The sequence below is a fragment of the Punica granatum genome, chromosome 5 (assembly GCF_007655135.1).
Source record: "Punica granatum isolate Tunisia-2019 chromosome 5, ASM765513v2, whole genome shotgun sequence".
Classification (NCBI taxonomy): Eukaryota; Viridiplantae; Streptophyta; class Magnoliopsida; order Myrtales; family Lythraceae; genus Punica; species Punica granatum.
This window is the reverse complement of record NC_045131.1, coordinates 29,189,710-29,210,315: the sequence shown is the minus strand read 5'-3', so window position 1 is coordinate 29,210,315 and position 20,606 is coordinate 29,189,710. Positions and strand designations below refer to the sequence as shown.

Here is a 20,606-nt window from a genome sequence, read left to right as displayed (position 1 = left end):
AACGGTCCCTCTCTCAACTTAAAAAATTCACTTTATGATATTGTCTTTATACTGAAAAGAGTTCCTTCAGAAGTTCACGACGAGTACCTTCATGACCAATCTGAACTTGCCGAAATTCGTGTTTGGCTTTCCCTAGATACGATGACATTTTAGTCATCTGTTAGGATACCATCACTACATGTGAAATACCACACCCATGTTAGTTTCTCATTTTTCTCCAATCAAGAAAGCAAAACTCGCTCGAAATCAAACTTAATTACTCAACCCAATTCGAAGTATCATTAATTATAGGCGTTAACATTAACATCTTTGAGCCATATTCACACGTCCGATTAGGGTACATCATCATGGAAATTTGAAGACTCACCATACAGAGTTTGTTTTCTGTCCAATTGCGAATTAGATTAGAATTGCTGAGTGAGAGAGTGGAAGGGAGCAAGCACAACAAAAGAAAGGACAAGACTAGTTTCTTGACATTTCAAACAAGCAATCTGGGGGTAATATAATTTTAATTACCTTTTGGTGCAGTGACCGAGACCTGGCTTGGGAGGGACTGGTGAGACTAATAGAAGAGCTCCATTTGGTTGGCCAGTCAGAAGAAGAGTGGCAGTAGGCAATCGACTAATAATTCCTTATCCTAAATTGAAAATTGACTTTCAAAATTGTTATTCTTCAATGATTGACTAAAAATGGTTACGCATATTAAGTTTTTCGACTAATGAAAATGCACTACAGGATAGAGCGACACCATTGGGATTCTCACAATCACGGCAGAGTTATGAATTAATACAAAGAGAAATAGATTAATGAAATCTGTTAAACAAAAATTCTAGAGTGTCCACCAATTGAAAATAACACTATAAAGATGGTTCAGACAATTCAGAGGGACAATAATCAATGGACCTCATACCTTTATGAAAACTGACAAGTCGCATCAGAAGTAAACATTGTGAGATTAGTTTTGGTGGGAGAATATTCGTTGCCCTATATTTTTCTCCACATCAGGATCCCGATGGATCGTCACTCGGCAAACTTGGTCCTTCGGGCATCCAGGGAGATCTTAGAAATGCTAATAGCAGCATTGTTTGTAGCTTCTCTTTCTCTTTGGGTTCTCATCATTGAGTCTGGAATCTGAATCCAGCTGAATTTCGAAGGAGATATCAAAACTTAGGGTATGTTTATTTCAATTTAATTAAATAAGTGCTTAAAAGTTATGTTGTGTGTGTTTATAACTTAATTAGATAAGTGTTTAAAAGTTAATTACAAGTTAGTAATATAGGAAAAATAAATTGGAGAAAAAGAAAAAGATGAAAGATAATGGTCTCATCTACTTAATCATTAAGTCAAAATCACTTAATTGAGTAAGCAAAAAATTTGAAGCTAATAAAATAAGTTATTTTTCACTTATTATTGTTGTTTTATTCTCACAAAATATTTTCTCATCATTATCATTCATTCTCTTTTCCTATACATTTCTTTGTTTAACTAATTAAGCGATTAATTTTCAAATACTCAATTTATCAAACACCACCTTAGTTAGAAGTTAGTTATAAGGGAAAGTGAGTTGAAAATTAAACACTTAATTGGAAGTTAATTATAAGGGAAAGTGAATTGAAGAAATAGAGAAAAATGAGAGATGAGAGTATGAATTACTTAATCATTAAGTACAAAACCAATTAATGAAATAAGTAGAAAATTTTTACTTACTGAAATAAAGATTCTACAATGAAACCCTAATTTGTGTTCCATGATGGAACATTAATTTCAGTCATTAGATCCTACCAACTTTTAATCACATCCTTCCATTATTTACATATTTTACATAGTACTTCTAGTCCGTTAAATTGTCATTTCACAATTTTCGCCTACAATATTACATCACTGTTCTCGAATCTTCCCACCACATGTACCAATCACATTTCGCTACTCACCCATCATCGCCACTTCACCAAACAGGACCATAAAAATCGATAAAAAAAAATGGATCTAATATAAGTTGGACACATTAGTAACACATCATCGACATATAAACAAGTTTTAATTTATATATACGTTAACGGCACGCCATCAACATGTAAGCGACCCTTTAATTTATTTTACTTTACATATGACCCAATGAGTTTGTCACGCCATTGAAAGATTTATGAGCCAAAACGTTGTCTTTAATATTAAAAGGACTAGAAAAAATTTAGTGTTCCACCATTTAACATAATTTAACATTCCATTGTAAAATTTGCTTTAGTGAAATAAGTTATTTTTCACTTATTAATACTCTTTACTCCTCATAAAACTTTTCTTATCATTTCATTCCTCATTACCTCCTATACATTTAATCTCTTAACTAATTAACTACTTAATTTTTAAACACTTAATTTATCAAACACCATCTTATTAAAAAATATTCATCTTTTCTTTCTTCACTTTGCTCAAATTCGATACTATCACTTTCTCATAGAATTGAATAACTTCGCACACTAGCAAGGTAAATCGAGTGTCAATGTAGTCATTCTTGTATTTCATTACTTGGATATAACGCAACTCTTACATGTGTTCTTTGCACTTGCTTTCCTATTAGATTCTCTGCTCTCTACTTTGCTATTTTGCAACTTTTACTTGATTGAGACTTCCAATGAGTTAGAAAAAAGAAACTCAGTAGGATATAAATAACGAATTTTCCACCCATCAATAATACGAAACAGATAAATAAATAAATAAATAAAACCAAATTAGAACCCCAGCTGACATTATAACTAGTCCTTCTCTAGCAATTTCTTTTTCTTTTTTTTTTTGGTCTATAACAGAAAAATGAAAAGGAAAAGAAAACCCTAATTGATGAGAATACTAGACCGCTGGAAGGATGAGATGCCCATAGAGAGGGAAAAAAGAGAGGGCAAAATGGCCACTTAGGATTAAACATATCGATCGATACGTGTACATCCAGAAGGTACGAAGAAAACTAAACCGAATTAATTAATTTAACCTGGTCATAAGAGGAATCTGGGAAGGCCAACCTTCTGACCTAGTTTTTGTACATCATCTTGTACTTGTTGTCGGTATTCCCTAAAGCTGAAGTTTCTATACACAGGGGGCTGCCCACAGCTCTTAATCACTGTGTCGTGGAAAGGGCACAAGAAATAGGCTGAGGAGAATCTCTCCACTCTTGGGTTTGTCACCACCCTGTGCTCCACGCTCTTGTACACACCATTGCTCCATGCCTACGACAAAGATTCATAATCACTTGTATAATATCAACATATATCAACATACATTTTACGTCTAATCCACAATCGATAAGAAAGATATATCAGCCATCAGGGTCTATTTCATTAATCATAAGACTAGAGTTTCAATGACATGCAACTCGGTAAGGAATTGTTGATAGACAATGTCCTTCCGTTACCTCGAGGAGAGAAGGTAGAGAAAAAATCATCCCATAATATAATTGCGTGTAAAGTAGCTAGCTCTAGGTCTCTAGCTAGTTGATATTTCTTGACCATAAATAATGTGTCGAATCAAGTCATTTCTCAACAGGCCAAATATTATACAAATTGGAATAAGATATTGTCAAATCAAGTCATTTCTCAAGAGGCATGCCCCGTCTTTGTTCTTTTTAATTTTTTTTCCCCTCTTTTTCTATCAGGCTCTGACCCCATTTTTCTTATAAAAAAAAAACAGATATTACATAATTTATCCCTAGACGTTATATGCAACTTTGAGGAGCTTCTCATCCCTTTGATAGGATTTGTTGAGGATCTCAAATATCCCACGTAGAAAATATAAAGAGAAACTAATAAGTTTGTATGAGACTTAAGTATAACTATTTATCAGTATAATCTTTTAAGTGAAAATAGATCTATTCTCTGTATAAGTCCAATGGAAATTCAATACTACACATTGTCAGATTTTAAGATAGAACCAATTGAAGATAACGTGAGAGGAATTGGAGGAACTTGAGCACTTTGAAGGTGAAAATACGTTCTGCGTATGTAAAGCTTAGGGAGATTGTTTTGCATACGGTTCGTCTCGAACCGTTACCTAGGACGATTAAAGTTATCCCTACTCGTAGTATATACCAATGCTAGGCTAGCTGGTTATATAGGGAGATTGTTTTGCTGTAGAGTTGGAATGATAATTCAGCAGGAGATGGACACAGATTTGATGAAAATTAAATTAATATTAACTAGGAAATCAGTAATATAACCACTAACTTTAATTAGTAAGAATTAATTAATTACCTGGAATAAGTCACCTATGTTGACAATGAGGGCGTCCGGGTTGGGTTTAACGGCAAACCACTGGCCATCCCTGACCAGCTGGAGCCCTCCGACATCGTCTTGGTATAGGATCGTGAGGAAGTCGCTGTCAGTGTGGGGCATCAGCCCGAACACATTGGAATTAGGGAACATGGGACACGGTGGGTACCGGTTCATCCGGAGATAGCAAGTGTTTGCCAGGCAATTCTCCTTGAAGTAGTCCGATTTGTGGCCCAAATCCTCCGCCAAGATCTCGGCCAACTTGTTCGCGAGATCGGACACAGTCCCTGCAAACTGTTCCATGGTCGAGCTGGATATATATATAAACGTAAATGAGATCTTTATACCTTCCTTTCCCCTTTTTATCTTTTTGCAGATATATACAAAACAGTATATAGACATAACAAAATAATCATTAGCGTGTGATGCTAACTAGTTTACTTTTCATTATTATGTTCAACATGGCTCATCTACTTACAATCAGTATGGAGGCATGCATTATCATTTGTACGTCAAATGCAAAAGAATCACCAGAAATTCAAGAAAAAGGTGAAGAAGAAAAAAGATTAAATGGGATTTATTGATTTCACCCAAATAAAAGGATTTATTAATTTCGTTAGGAAGCGAGGTGTAAAACGTTACTTTTATCAGGTGACCTAATGACCGATAGATTCACCTGCAGCTTTAAACTAAAACTAGATGAAAAACAGCCTATTGCCTAGGAAATATTTTTAATTTTCTCAATTAAAATGATTATATTGAATATTATATTGATAATAATCATATAACATTGTCATAATTTAGCTTGTGTTGGAGAGCATTATTTTTATTCTGGCAAAGGAACAACAAATAAGTCCAATATAGGCCGATCGCCCCTCCACGACCTTGTATGACTCATGTTGCAATCACATAATCTAAAATATTATTTTAAAAAAGGAAAACAATTGGAAAGTATATATTTGAATATATAGGATTCATCGAATCCCTCACCACTTAATTTTGGATTGGGACTTGGAGAGCTTCAATTATAGATGAAAAAATCTGCATGTGGCAATTCATAAAAAAAAACATAAAACAAAGGGAGTGGAGAGAAAAAAAAAATAGAGAGGAGAAACAACATTCATTCGATAAACTATTGTTTGTTACTTGTCAAAGAACTCGAGTAGTATAAAACACATATTTATAATCAATTAAAGAGAGATGCCTAAATATAATAAAAGTAAATTTTAAATATTGCAATAAAAAATATCTATACAATTTATATCATAAATTATTGTGATGCCGTTATTATACTATATTCCATTATGAATAATCTATATATTGGCCGATGAATATACAATGTATATATTCTACTGTATATTTTCTTCCCTTATACATATTTCGTTGAGTTATATATATGTAATTTATATATTCTATTATTAAATAATTAATTAATCAAATTTAAAACAATTTATATGAGAATATTTTATTCCTTTATAAGAATATAATAATTTCCTTAATATAAATCGATAATGTAGCAACGTGAGAGAACTTAAGTTTTTTATTTTTAATGGTGTGGCGGCGTAAGAATTCAATTCGTCCTTTGTTTTCATATATATGTGAATGATTGGATAATCTTCCAAGAGTTCGGGAAGTTCTTCAATTTAGCTTATTTCGTTAGATATGGTGAAAAGCACCAATTAGATTGTAAACACATGAGAATGAGTATTAATTGTTGACATAATCATCATAAAAGTTATCAATGGCAGGAAGCAAAATGGCAGGATAGGTTCATTTTTTGAATAAAATTCCGGACCCGTTCTTTTTCTGACTGACCATAAAAAACCAACCTAAAATCATTTAGGGATAAGAAAAACTGACCATCCATCATTTCAATTTTTCTAGGTGCGGTTTTTTCGAGCTCCGGATACAATGAATTTTCTTTTTTTGGCAACTTACACCTTTCGATTCAATTATTTAAATATTCACATTAAATATAAATAAAATGGCCAAAAAAAATTAGTTAAAAACAAGGGAAAGGTACAAAAAAATCTCCATTATGATTAGCGGTTGAGACAAATTGGACATTGTATTTTTTCAATGGATAATTAACACCATGTGATTTACTCCATGAGACATAAACAACCTCACCACTACTTTTTTTTCTTTACTTTTGGTCATCAACCTTTAATATTTTTTTACTTTATGATCTTGATTTTTTTTCTTTGTCATTTTTATATCGAACTTTCAAGAATTTTTCACTTTATCCCTACCGAAGGAATGAAGGGGCGGGGGCTGCCAATTGGCCACCCCGACCCCACCCCCTTAGTGGTCGGCACTCACAGAGGTCGCCGGGAACCACAGGAGTAGGGTCGGGGTTGCCTATTGGCAACCTCAACCCGAATTGGCCGGGAACTCCACTTAAGGTCTTGGCCAATTCAAGGGCTGAGACCTCCAATTGACGACCCCAACCCTAACCCTATGGTCGTCAGCTTCCTCTTTAGGTGCGGTGGACCACGGGGGTGGGGTTGGGGTTACCGATTGTTGGCCACATCATTCAAATTGGTCAAGACCTTGAGCCACCATGAGAGTGGGATCGAGTGGGATCGGGGCCGATTATTTGCGGCTCCAATCCCTCCCTCCCTTTAGTTGGACTAAATTGAATTTCTTGAAAGTTGAGGATAAAAATGACAAAGAAAAAATTTTAGGACTAGAAAGTAAAAATTGTTAAAGGTTAAGGACCAAAGGTGAAGAAAAAGTAGCGATGAGGTTCTTTATATCTCACAAAGTAAATCACGAGGTGTTAATCGCCCCTTGAAAATACACGGGATCTAATTTGTCACTACCCCTAGCCACAAGTGAAGTTTTTGTACTTTTCCCTAAAAACAATCCAATAGATAAAAAAATCCATCATTCTAATTGAGATTAAAAATTCTAACGAGCAATGACACCAAGTCGAAAGCAATTAAGTATGACACACAAATAGAAATTATGAATATTAAGTGAGAGTATAATTGTGCGTTTGGATTTAGAGTTAGAGTAACTTTGATTTTGATTTTGATTTTGATTTTGATTTTGATTGTAGAAAATGACAAATGAGATGTGATTATAAATTTGACTTGGGAAACGTATATTTTTGTTGTGTAATGTGTTGAGTTAAAGTTAAAGTTCAAATTTTTTACTTGGAAAATGTGTGTTTTTGTTATGTAGTGTGTTGAATTAAAGTTAAAGTTAAAATTTTTTGTTTGGGAATTCAAACAGGTCATAAAGTTTCTAGTGGGTTCAAGTATCACCTATTGTTTCTAGTTGAGGCCATTATTATTCAATTCATTATTTTTAGTCTTCAAAACCACCCCAAAACCATATATGGAGAAGAAAAATCAAAATTTAATACTCTGTTTGATTTCGCAATCAGATTTTAAGATTTTAACTCTAACTTTAAAACTACTTACTACACAACAAAAATCAACTCTTAAAAGTAAAAAAGGTGAGTCTTATACATAAATCCATATACAACTTCATTATACTCAATTCAATTTTTAATACTAAATTCTCTCAACTATTCATTACTTTTTCATATTTTTTCTCATAATTCAACAATACAATCATTACAATTCAATTAAAATCAAAACTCAACTCTACTCAACTCTAAAACCAAACACATCATAAGAGTCAGGTAGATTCGGATCTTTCAGGCTTTTGGTCTTCGAGATTTTTTCTTACACTCCGGATCAATGATACAAATATTATTGGTTAAGACTGTTTAACGTTTTCTGTGAGAGTTGATTTCGTATTACCAATTGTTCCACCGGCTACTATGCAAGAATTATTTTGTCCCACCCACCCAGAAAACAAAAAAAAAGAAATATTTTGCCCCCTTCCAAGAAAAGGAAAAGTTTTTTTTTTTAAATTTGACTATATAGGGTTCAATTTTCCAAAAGTAACAAAACACATATTTAATATAACTGTCCGGAATTTCTGTCACAAGATGTCCTCTCCACATGGTGTTTTAATAAATATAATATCTCCGATGCAGTAGCAAAGTACATTAACATGTGGATGGGAAGAAAACTCTCCCAGTCCATTCATTGCAAAATTAACCAAATAACAAAATCTTCTTTCTTCCACCCAAAAAGGAAAAATTATTCGGTCCCGGACAAACCATCCGAAAAGATATTCAAATGAGGATAATCGATTGTAAATACATTACAATCAATTAGGGTCAAAGTGCAGTTGATTCTGTTACACTTACGGTTGATTGTGTTTATTTGAAAATTTCCCGGACAATCTACTTCGGATCGAAAAAGCTCTTCAAAGAAAGGAAGCAACTAACCATTCGGGGTTGTCAACTCAAGGGTCAGTACGTAATGATCATGTGCATGCTCGGAGGAAAGATGACTACTCCAACTATGCAAGTGCAAAAATAAATTGAGCCTTCAAGGAGCGTTTTATTAAATCCTGAGTACGGGTACAAAACTTGCTGATTAGAATTATCTTGTGACAAGCAAATTGACATCTCAGCGAGATTAGGGCTCAATTAATTGGTTTAAGATATATGTGATCTTATCGGAAATATATGTATTATTGGAAAAATATTTTTACTTTATAAACTTTTTGGTTACCCAATTTACTCAGCATTATCTGGTGATCATTAGCGCATTGAAGTCTCTCATTGTACTCACAAGATGTATACGATGAATTACTGATATATGGGAGATATATGTGTATATATATAAAATAAGAAACTAAATTAGCTGGTTTACATACACACACACATATATATATATATGTATAATGCCAAAGCTATGATTAGTTTCAATAGTTATTATGGAGACACCTACTGTTATCACCAAAAAGAGGCTGATGTATATTAAACCAGTTTAGTTAACAGCAAAATAGTTTAATTCATAATTTCCTATTATTCTTGGTAAAATATATTTCCTTACGGCTTAGGTCTATCCTCAATAATTTTTTTCGATGATAATTTTCCTCAATATTTATATATTGTAGACCAAGACAATAAGCAAATTAAGTGTGTGATTAATTACGGGGATCTAATCAATAAAAAAAATATAACATTTTTTTTTAAGATTTGTGAGCCTCTCTTGTAATAAAAAAAGAAAAATTTGAGAAGTTGACCTGAGACTGCCGCACCCGTCGGAGCCTGAGATATCAGCCAACGGCACATGAAAAGCTTCTGACCACGACAGCTGCTTCAGGCAAGTGGCTGCTGGGGTGCCCCACCGGTAACTTCCGGACGAGAAGTTCAAGAACTTGACCTCGTTGATTTTCTTCTCGAACGGCTGCCTAAACACCTTGACCTGTTCCCTCCTCATCCTCTCCAGTATTTCCCTTGATATCCCGTGGTTCACGACTTGGAAGAAGCCCCACTCTCGGGATGCCCGGGCTATCTCCGATTTGCAATCTCTCGACTCGTCTAGTTGGCTCAGGTCGATCAGTGGAGGCTCGCACTCCTCCAAGGAGGAGGCAAACATCACCTGCTCCCTCTTGGTTGGTCGTGACTCTTCGATGGCCGCCTTGTCGAACAGGGCCTTGTATGTCTCGTAAAATGGTGGGTCCGAGCTATCCATGCCTACTGGCTACGACATGAAAGGAATACGGGTAGGAAGTTCAGGTTCTATATGTGTTATACATAAAGCAAAAATATTAATTACAGTAATAATAATAATCAAGGCAATTCTTTTGTTTTCTTTTTCGAGTATAAATTAGGAACATGGATCTAGAAGGGAATGTGCTATAGTAGATAAAGAGTTTCGCTTATAAGAAACAACGAACTCGAAATTTTTTGGTCTTAGATCAAATTAAGGGCGATGTAACTGTATTATATCTCTTTTTTGAAGACCAGTTCTTCACAGTTTATCGATAAATATTTGTTTGATTGGGATAAGTTAATATAGGGGTTGGGTTTGAACCGAAACCAACGTTTTCAACTTTTGTTTAGTTTCTTCTGTTTTCTTCGCGGTCGATGAAAGCAAATTGCATCTTTCATCCTCTCACATTTTGGACTAGAAAAAGACAAAAGGGTCTTTGTTTGTTTGTCTCTTGCCAATAGTTTTGAAGATATCTATATAACCTTCGGTTTTTTCATGCCTCTCAAGGCCACAATCTTTGCTTGTTGATCACATAATGCATAGAAGAAAAAAGACACTACTTGTCGGTGATAGCAAGAAGAGAAAACGATGAACTATAGAGAAAAATGTGCGGGTGCATGCATTTAGGTCAAGTTTAGCCATTTCAGATATCTTTATCATGTATTTATTGAATGGAAACAGTGCGTCATATATATACATGTCAATTCAATTAAAATAAAGATATTACCTTTTGTCTTTTGATTAGGAAGATATCATTTACTTTAGTAGGTCCTCTTGACACGCATTGCTTATAATTTCAATGAATTTGCATGTCGGGTGAATGTCGTAATATATGTACCACAATTATGTTTTTCCTTGTCAACAATCAATTATTGGAAAGAAAATCATTTGTCGGTCCTCTTTCAAGTCCATAGGCCAATACCAATCATTATTGGAATCATTGCTTATTTGTCCAACTGATTAAGATTTTAATGATGCGATTTTCTAATGTGTGATGTTTTAAATGAGCATAGAACTATTTTTTTCGATTATGAGAGAACCTCGTGGATTTAGTACAATAAAATATAAATTCTACTAATTAATAAAGGAATACAAATAGTTTCACTGAGTATCGAATATGAAATTTCTTGATTAACAAGAGAGGGCATACACAATTGCATATGCACCTTCTTTTCATGCATACCATGTTTTTAAATATATGCAAAATATTATGGCCAACAACATTTTGCAAATTTAATGTGCCTTCAAGAAGACTCTAAAAAGGTACTCAGTAAATGATATGAGGGAATATATGTATATATTATAATATTAATAATAATATATTCTTTTTTATGTAATATTTCTTTTATAATTATTTATATAAAATAATAAAAACCGGAATAACGAGGCCAAAATGTGCCATGTAGGATTAAGTATGTCTCTAGTTGTGAGACCTTTCATGTCATCATCAATGAGAATGTAACAATTGACACGATATCATGCTGCCACCTCTACTCTAGAATCCGAAAAGACTTAAACTTATGAAAAGTCATAAATAATATATTCATGATTATTTTATAATAAATTAAATTTGATTATTGTGGACTTAATGGAGTATCGCGTTCCGGAGAAAAAAAACCCATTTTTTGGCGCTACCGCTATGATCTCTGACATGGAGGGAAATTTGAGTAAGAAAGTTTTTCATCAACCTTGGAAACATAAAGATATTAGAATCGTCATCATCTTGAGATAACTAAATTATATTGTATATTAATGAGAGTGAGATGATTTTATATCAAGTAGGGGCCGAACATTTTATTCAGACAACTGATGGACTATTTGAGAAGATATAATAATGTAATATATAAAATATGAAGTATGAAATAAAATATATTCTATTCAGAATTTTTGGAATTATTCAAATTTGAAATAAATTTACAATCATGTAAATAAATTTTTTAGAAAGAATTGATATATGCTTATGATGGTTGAGTACTGAGATTATTCAACTAATGAAGGAGTCATTGCATCCATAAAATGCAATAGGTAAGTTGAAGAATAAACAAAAATTATTTTTATAGATGTCATAATGAAATAACTTATTAACAACAAATTTATTAATTACCGCAACAATTTTAGTCTGAGCATGCGCGGGCCATCCATCTAGTTAAAATAACTACTAATAAAATATGGCCAAAAAGAATGTCGCAAAATAAATAATTTTATAAAATCTAAATTTTCTTCCTGACATGACATTCATAATTTTTGTGGATGGTGACCTCCCGAGTCACATATTTGTATTGGGTAGGTTGGACCCTACCTCATTATGTTCACTTAATTATTCATTTATTGAGGGATGAAAATACTTAAATTTATATATTTCAATTAAATATCGCTCTTTGGATTGATCAACAAAATTGTTATAAGAGATTTAAAGCTTGCCTCAACAATAACAAAGCAAAAAAGAAAAGTCTTAATCTACCGGGGAATAAAAAAAAGAAAAATCTTAAAACAATTTAATTCATTTTAAATAGATCCATCATGTGACCCAGTAGGATATATTTACTCAGAATTTGCACAAAAAAATGAATAAAATAGCCAACCGATATTGTCAAACCATATCTGACAAAAGCAAATGGCAATGATAGGACGCTGAATTGATAGGCTGTGACGATATTGGTCGGCCTCCATTGGGTGCTAGTTGTTAGGCTAGAATTTAACGGCCAACTGACAAATTATTGTATTATAATTAAATACTTAAAATAGTTTTTTTGGCGGAATAAATAATACTTAAAATAGTTAACTTAAAATGCTAATAACAATAAAGGCATTTAGTAATTAATCAAAGGAAGTACAGCTCAACGCCACATAAGCAAGAAATTTTAAGTTTGATATTTATGATAAACTATATATACTCTTTTATTAGTCATTTAATATTTAATTGTAATAGATCTATAAATTTTTCTTGTAACACAAAAAATTAATAAATCTTCCACCACCGGGACCATATATAAGACAGATTTCAAGTCTCAGAACCCTCGGTGTCCTATCAAAATGATTAGATTGGTCAAATCATGTCATATAAAAACTCTTAAAATGTTTGCTATTGGCTGATCGAGAGTGCAAATGTACGTTTCCATCTTTCATTTAACTTTCTCACGTTGTTTGTTGTGATTTAGTTCTTTATATACTCCTTTGCCCGTGAATGTAATAGACGACGTGCTCTTAATGGAAGTTCAAACCGTCTAATTGGTGATGAAGTCACCACAATGGAAAAAAGATCATGCTATCATTGATTAATGGTAAACATCTCTTTAGACACACAGGTATGGAAACAGATGGCCAACCAAATAAATATTAATTTGTCTATACAGGATAATATAGTATGAACAGACTAGTATTTTCCCCAAAAAAAAAAGACTAAAATTCTCTAGAAGGAAGAAAAACAAAAAGTAGACTCATATTTCCACCATCTGAAAAATGTAAGTCTAATTAAAAAAAAGGGAAAATTATAATTACATCACTCTTTGATAGGAGAAAATATTGTGTGTTACGGATATTTCACATGATATTGTAACAATAGACAAATAAAAAATCTATCTTGTCAACAGTTCTTTTTTTTTGTGATATTAGGAATCGAAGAATCCTTATTGGCTTTGACATGCTACATGTTATATCTATTACGTATAAGGCATTTTCTCTCGTTAGGGTGACACATTTGGTACTTTAGTTCAATTATTTAGTTATTCAGTTCAAGTGTTTAGTTCTTTTACTATTTGTGATTGACTGTATAAAATATGAAACATTTGAACTAAAGTACTAAATACTTGAACTAAAAGTATCAAATATATTTATGTGACAAGGTTGATGTTAGACGAACCCAAAAAATAAAAAAAAATTATGCACTTTTTAAGGACCCTACGTCAATATAATATTAATGTGGTAGTAGGGACACGTTTTATTTTTTGATAATTCCGTAAACGGTCATGCTATGACGGACTTATAATTATATAATCATATTATTATATATGTTTAACTAATGAGAATTTGATAGGCATATTATTATTATTAGGGATATTTACCTAAAATGGCTCATGGTTTATCCGTTTTGTCAAATTTGTCATATATTTTTTTTTTTCAAATCTATCACATGGTTTACTTTTTTGCATCAAATCTATCACGGCGTTATCTTTTCCATCGACATCTAACGGTCATGCTGACGTGGCGCCACGTGGCAAGTGTGGCCCACTATCTCTCTACGTGCCACGTCAGCACGACCGTTAGATGTCGATGGAAAAAATAACGTCGGGATAGATTTGATGCAAAAAGTAAATTATGAAAAATTTGACAAAAAAAAACATATGATAGATTTGACAAAACGGACAAATCATGAGTCATTTTAAGTAAAAACCCCTTATTATTATTATTATTATTATTATTAAGTTAGGAAGTTATGAAGTAGATATATGGAACTAGGGAATAATATGCATAGAGAAATCCACTTACTAAATTAAATGCAGATGCTCTTGGTGATTGATGTGAGTGTTATTACACTACAACTATCTTTATTTATTTATTTATTTTGTTATAAAAGAGGTTCATTGACTTCCTACAGTGACGGAAGAAATGAAACAAAAGTGATACAAGAGAATCCATCGGCAAAAACTAAATTTGAAATCATTTAGTTTCGTAGGATAACGTGCCTCCACCGTGCTACATTCCCTTCGTTTTCTTTATTATTATCTTTTTAATATGTGCAATACTGAAGGTTGACGTGTTTGAATATAAAAAACCTTCCTGTTCATCTATATTGTAGTTCTCAAAAAAAAAAAGTTTGATTATATATATATATATATATATATACTTCTCGTCTTCCTCTTTACCTGATTCAGTGCCTCCAACAAGTTAGTGGTTTCCACCATCGCGGTTCCTCAGTGGTAATAAGATGACGCTATATTGTTCGCAGTCAGCTCTGCACTTGCAAACATCCACAGCTCAATAAAAGCTTCATGGTTACAGTGGTATTCAAATTTTCAAGTAAATGCAACCTTATCTTATCTTCTCATAAGATTATTGTTACTTTTTTTAGCAATAGGAGAGGCCCATAAACCTAGTTTGGAGCTAGAGAAATGAGAAATAAGGAGCATGAGAAATATATATCGAACACGGAACTTCTTTATTTGATGCAAGGACGTGAACCTCCTTTCTTATAGTGAATTTTTCCATAAAAGCAAAATTAGATGAGCGAGACGACGGAAACAAGGATAATTACTTGCATGGAATGCACGGAGATGTCAACTCTTTTGTTTGGTTGCTTTCCGCCCTCAATCTTTTAGAGGAGGAGGAGAAGGAGGAGGGGGAGGACAAGGAGGAGGAGGAGAAGAAGAAGATAGAGTGCGAGAAAGAGAGAGAGAGAGAGAGAGAGACTTAATTATGTTTGCCCTAGCTAGAGAAGTTTTGGCTTCTTTAAATAGAAGAAGAAGCACGAGTTGCTTGGCAACTATTCTCTCACTATAGAGGGAAAGACAGGCTAGGAGCCCTGAGGATAGATATTTGTGGAAAGATGGAAAAGATCTCGCGAATTATATAAATCATATCATTTGTCATGGTTAGTTATATAATCCTAATCATTGATGATGCGTTGATAATGAATGTGCGTTTAAGAGGCACCACGCTTACGAAAAGGATATCAAAGAAAAGTTATCGCATCTGCAGGTTATCCAATCAGGAAATTTTTAGCCATAACATGAAAATTATCTGAAACAGTCTACAGTTCATAATTGATTGGGCTTATCACTATGTGAATATGAAAGTTTTCATGGAACTCAGTAACAAATTAACCATTATGAGTACACAAGTATGTGAATGTGAAAAGTTCCATGGAAACAACTAACAAATTGGCCATTATGAACACACATGCAGATATATGTGTATTCCTTTTCCAAATGCTCCTTCTATCTTAATTAGCCAATCTGGATATCTTTATTTCGACTGGTTCTTGAAGATTATAAGTGTAAAATTTTAAATGAGTTTATAAGTGATCGGACCCATTTCTAACCCAAAAATTCGAATTGACAGGTTATGGAATCCGACCCTTAAGAACTGACTATGAACCGGACGTTTACTTCTATGTTCAGAACTTATAACCATAAGGTGTGGAAAGTCTTACTAACATGTCATATACTTTGGCTGCCTTGAAATTAGAGCTCGCTTGACGTGACCCCACACAAACGCGTATTCGTCAGGATATTATGTAAAATTTTCACTGAATTTATAAGTAATCGAGTCCATCGCAATAACTCAAAAGTTCAAGCCGATAAATTATGTTATTTAATCTCTTATAAATCTAAGGATTTCTTTTCCATTTTCTCATATGGGATTCTATCTCTAGTATTAACACTCAACAATATGCGATGCAAAACAAAGTTAATTAATATGAGGCCAGAGATATAGAAATGATTGTGGGCAACCTATATTAATCGTAAGTTCACTTAATAAATTTCCACTTACGATAGAGAGAGAAGGCATGAGGAGCAATACTTTGCTTTTCCATTTACATTTTGTTTGGATAATGGGATGGGATGGGTTATGGAGGGATGAGGGATGAGGTGAGGTGGGTTATGGAGGAGTGGGATGGGATGGTTTATGAGGGAATTCTCTTAATCCTTCATAATTTATATTTGGATAGCATCAAGAAAGAATTGGGTGAAATAATATAAACATATTATTTTACTATTATACCCATTTCATATAATGCTCCAACAAAGATAGATAGATTTTATAATATTTACAATATAAACATATAGGTATATATGTATATATATGTCCGCGTAGTGTAAATGTATAGTGAATATATATATATATATATATATATATATATGTGTGTGTGTGTATAGGCAAAATATATATATATGAGAATGAAGGTAGACAGAGGTGGCGAACAATAGATATAATAAAATATATAATAGAGTTTAGACAATATATACATATATAACAAATGTGTGTATAGGCAAAATAAAAGGATTTATAATATCTAATATATATATATATATATATATATAGGTAGGTACATATATATGAGCGAGCAAAGGTAATTTTAGTTAGAAAGGGCAATATTGTAATTTTGTGAAAAAAGAGGATTAATAATGACTTTTGACTATTTATCCCTTCATAATATCTTAAATTGGGGAATAAAAATATAAGGTCTTTGATGAGTTATGGAGAGTTAATCATTTATAACTTTTCATATTTTAATTGTCAAAAATGAGTTATTTTAGATCTTTCATAAAGCTCTCCCCTATAATACTCTATCCAACCATGACGTTAGTGTTAGGTGGAAAACGACAGTAAAGTGGCAAAAAGATAAGAAAATGGGAGACTTGGAAGAAGGAGGACCAAATGAAAATCTTTAAATGCTTCGAGTTGGAGAGGAGAGACTTGGAGCAATATGCACCAATTGAAGACTCTTCAATTTAGACTTTTTGAAATTAATCGAATTGATGAATGAATTGATTGATGAATCTCTGAAACAGGGCACATGATTGGGTACATGGACCAGAGGCCCAACAGGACAGAGCTGTAACCTCTGAGTCCATGTCGGCACATACGTGGCATCATCAGCTGTCACATGCATGTTTTGTAAGAGAAAAAATGGGGTGTTCAATCTGTCAACTTCCTATATATTTAAGCCCTTTGAACTTCCTTGATGAGAGGTATTGAAGAAGATGAAGATGAAGATGAAGATGGATGTGCATGTGCAATGCTTAATTAATTGATCAAGGACAGTTGTTGTGTCATGTGCGTGTACCTTTTTTTTCCACCCAGCGGTCTATAGTCTGGATTCCTTCTTTCCGGAAGAAGAGGATACAAAAATATCTCATTTTTCATGGATCGAGTGAAACCAATTAAGATGAAAGAAGAAGTATTTGAGTCTCAACACAATGCTGATTCCAGCAGCTACATAACTCAATGAAATCGAAGACTGAAGAATAGTTTTGGTGAAATGGTCGAGTTCAGCCTTATTAAAATTTTCTTTGAGATCCAAAAATTTACGTGGATCTATGATATAAATGATTGGGTCAATATTCAATGCAAATCATGTTCTCACAGTGGTGATTTTATCCATTCAAAAGAATCAAATATGATATTTTATTTAAATGGAACAGATGTCGAATCATTTGAGTCAATCCACGTTGATATCGATTTTCTTAGTTTTCTTGGGGTTTTTTGTTGTATTTAGAATCGTAGACATGAATGAAAAATATGGAATCGAATTTCTTTCTATGGCAAAAATATGAAATGGAATTCTTTTTTTGAATGAAAAATATGGAATGGAATTAAATATATCGATCATTTTCCATTTATACCTTCCAAATATATATTTGTTTGCGGAATACGGAATTTATGATCTCATTTGAAGTATCGCAATAGCTGAACCATGTGCAATTCCATACTGTGGTGAACATTTGTCGTCCTCTGATATAATAAAAACTCAAATGAATGTTTAATAATGTGCTTATATATATGGGGTTTCTCAGATTCAACACTTTTCGTCACTTACAAGGACAATGGTCGTATTATTTCTAAAAAATTTAATTGCGACGGAATTTTCATGAACTTGTGGCATCTAAATTGAGAATATACTTTGAAAAAAAAAAGGCAGTTTTGATTATTAATCTTTAGCATTTTTGTCATTTCGGTTATAAACTTTTTATTTTATTTTTTGCTATTATTATCCTTAACCTTAAGCATTTTTGTCACTTTGATCCTACACGTAATTTTCCATTAACTTTGCTGAAGTGACAATTTAAAAAGTAAATTTTGAAATTTTAAATTAAAATAAATAACAAATAATTAGAATTTTTTTTAAAAAAAAAAAAGAGGAGGACAAATCGAGAGCGGGTAAGGGCTACCACCTTCGGCCACCAACAACCGACGATGGCTGCTGCGAAGTTGGAACTTGTCGATAACCACAGTCGCGAGTGAGTGGCCGACAGAGGTAGTTCTCACCCCCCTAATTTTTCCCCGATTGGGAGTTCTCCTATTTAGGAGAAGTTCTCCCAAATCAAGAGAAATCAAGGGGGTGGAGGCACACCAGCCGGCCACCCACCCCCTAATAACATCATCCTTTTATCTCTGGGGAGATCTCAACAATCCCCTATGCATGGCATCTTTCTTGTGGCTTTTGATCCTGAAAATCTTGAAACCTTCATTAAAACTATTATAGAGACGAAATTCGCCATTTTTGAGAGGTTCATTAAGATTCTAAAATTTTACTAATGTAAAGAGATCAATACCTGATATTACTTGAAACTCTACATCCCTTATAGTTCTAGTAACCTCGCCCAATATTGCTCTTCCAAGTTTGCAACTCAAAGACCCTCATGCTCCACAAGCTCCCCAATTAAGGTCTAAAGTCTTCCTCATCTCGTGTACTTTGTAGCCACGAGCTTGGTTTCGTAATCCATAAATAATCATCCTAGGTACCCGAGTACAAAAATATGAATGTTTATAAGATATTCGAAACTTTAAATATTTGAAAAAAAAAACTTATATATTAAAAAATCTTTTTCAATTACCAAGAAAGTCTTTTCATTTTTCAAATTATTATTTCATTGAACATCACTCCATATGAATAATATGGACAAATGTTCAAGATGCATTGAATATAATACAAATAAAATGTCGTAAAAGTTCATCCAATCGGAATCAAAAAGTCAACTAAACGTAAAGCTAAGGGTTTATGATTCGAGCGCAAGTACGATAAGCTTCTCAACTTTTATATATTACTTAATATTTTAAATTAATATGATATGAATAGGATGACTCATAAACTATGAAAATGGACAAATGCATGAACCTTAGTTAAAGTACAATGAATGTGCGTCAAATCAAGTGACCAAACCTTACCACAAGTTGAAGGCTATTGAATGGTATTATTTAAGTCACTCGCATTGCTTAATCAAGAGCTGAGGTTCTCGAATGAAATTATTACATTCCGCTTATCAGACTTTATATATTATATATAGATTATATTTCAATTAATTATACAAATTGTACTATTTATTAATCAAAAGATTGTAATACATATTTTCATATTATCAGGATATTATCATTGTTGAGGATGTTAATCTCACATAAAAAAAAATGAATGAATATTCATGAGTTTATATAAGATTTGGGTACAGCCGCTTAAAAGCTTTTAATATATTTGTAAAAATCATTCTAAAAAATAGTGACGAATTATCAAAAAGAGATTATTAAATTCTAAATGAAATGGAATTATCAATTCTCATTGTTGCTCAACTCAATTCAAGGAGTTAGCATTTATTTCTTACATTAGTATGCTCTCCAATCGCACACGCTCTTGAGAATATCTCGTTAAAATCAATTAATCAATTAAAATATATAAAAATCGAATTGCGTAGATGAGAAAATTTCACATAAAAAAATTATAAATTCTCAGCTCTACGTTACATTGACTTTTTAATTCCAGTTCAATAACTTCAATTATATTTTGATTGTACCATAATTGATGCCTTTTAATTATATATCTATATTATTTGTAAGTAATAATATATAATTAATATTTTTGAGAAACGAAAATTCTTCTGATGATTAAAATAAGCTCCTAGATATACATGAAATTTTTAAGTCAAATGTGTCATATGCCCATAAAAACAAGAAATAGAAACTTGGATTTTCATTGGTGAAGTTGTTTCTAAAAACAAGATTGAGAATGGCTGAATTGCTTACAATACTCTGTCAGAGGAAGATTATGTAC

The 20,606-nt window shown here is 32.7% G+C and overlaps 1 protein-coding gene across 3 annotated transcripts; it reads right to left on the bottom strand.

The window, feature by feature from the left end:
• Positions 1–2,871: 2,871 nt before the first annotated feature.
• LOC116209495 (gibberellin 2-beta-dioxygenase 8) lies at positions 2,872–15,274 on the bottom strand. 3 transcript variants are annotated; one of them, XM_031543146.1, is made up of 5 exons: positions 15,096–15,274; positions 14,707–14,795; positions 9,372–9,832; positions 4,236–4,563; positions 2,872–3,215 (listed from the first exon to the last, which is right to left on the bottom strand). In XM_031543146.1, the coding sequence occupies exons 2-5, from the start codon at positions 14,743–14,745 to the stop codon at positions 2,985–2,987; spliced, it is 1,059 nt and encodes a 352-aa protein (XP_031399006.1). In that variant the 5' UTR covers positions 14,746–14,795; positions 15,096–15,274; the 3' UTR covers positions 2,872–2,984. The 3 variants fall into 3 exon arrangements, with proteins under 3 accessions (XP_031399006.1, XP_031399008.1, XP_031399007.1); XM_031543148.1 differs by having other exon boundaries at positions 9,372–9,828; positions 15,096–15,273; XM_031543147.1 differs by having other exon boundaries at positions 15,100–15,272.
• Positions 15,275–20,606: the final 5,332 nt, after the last annotated feature.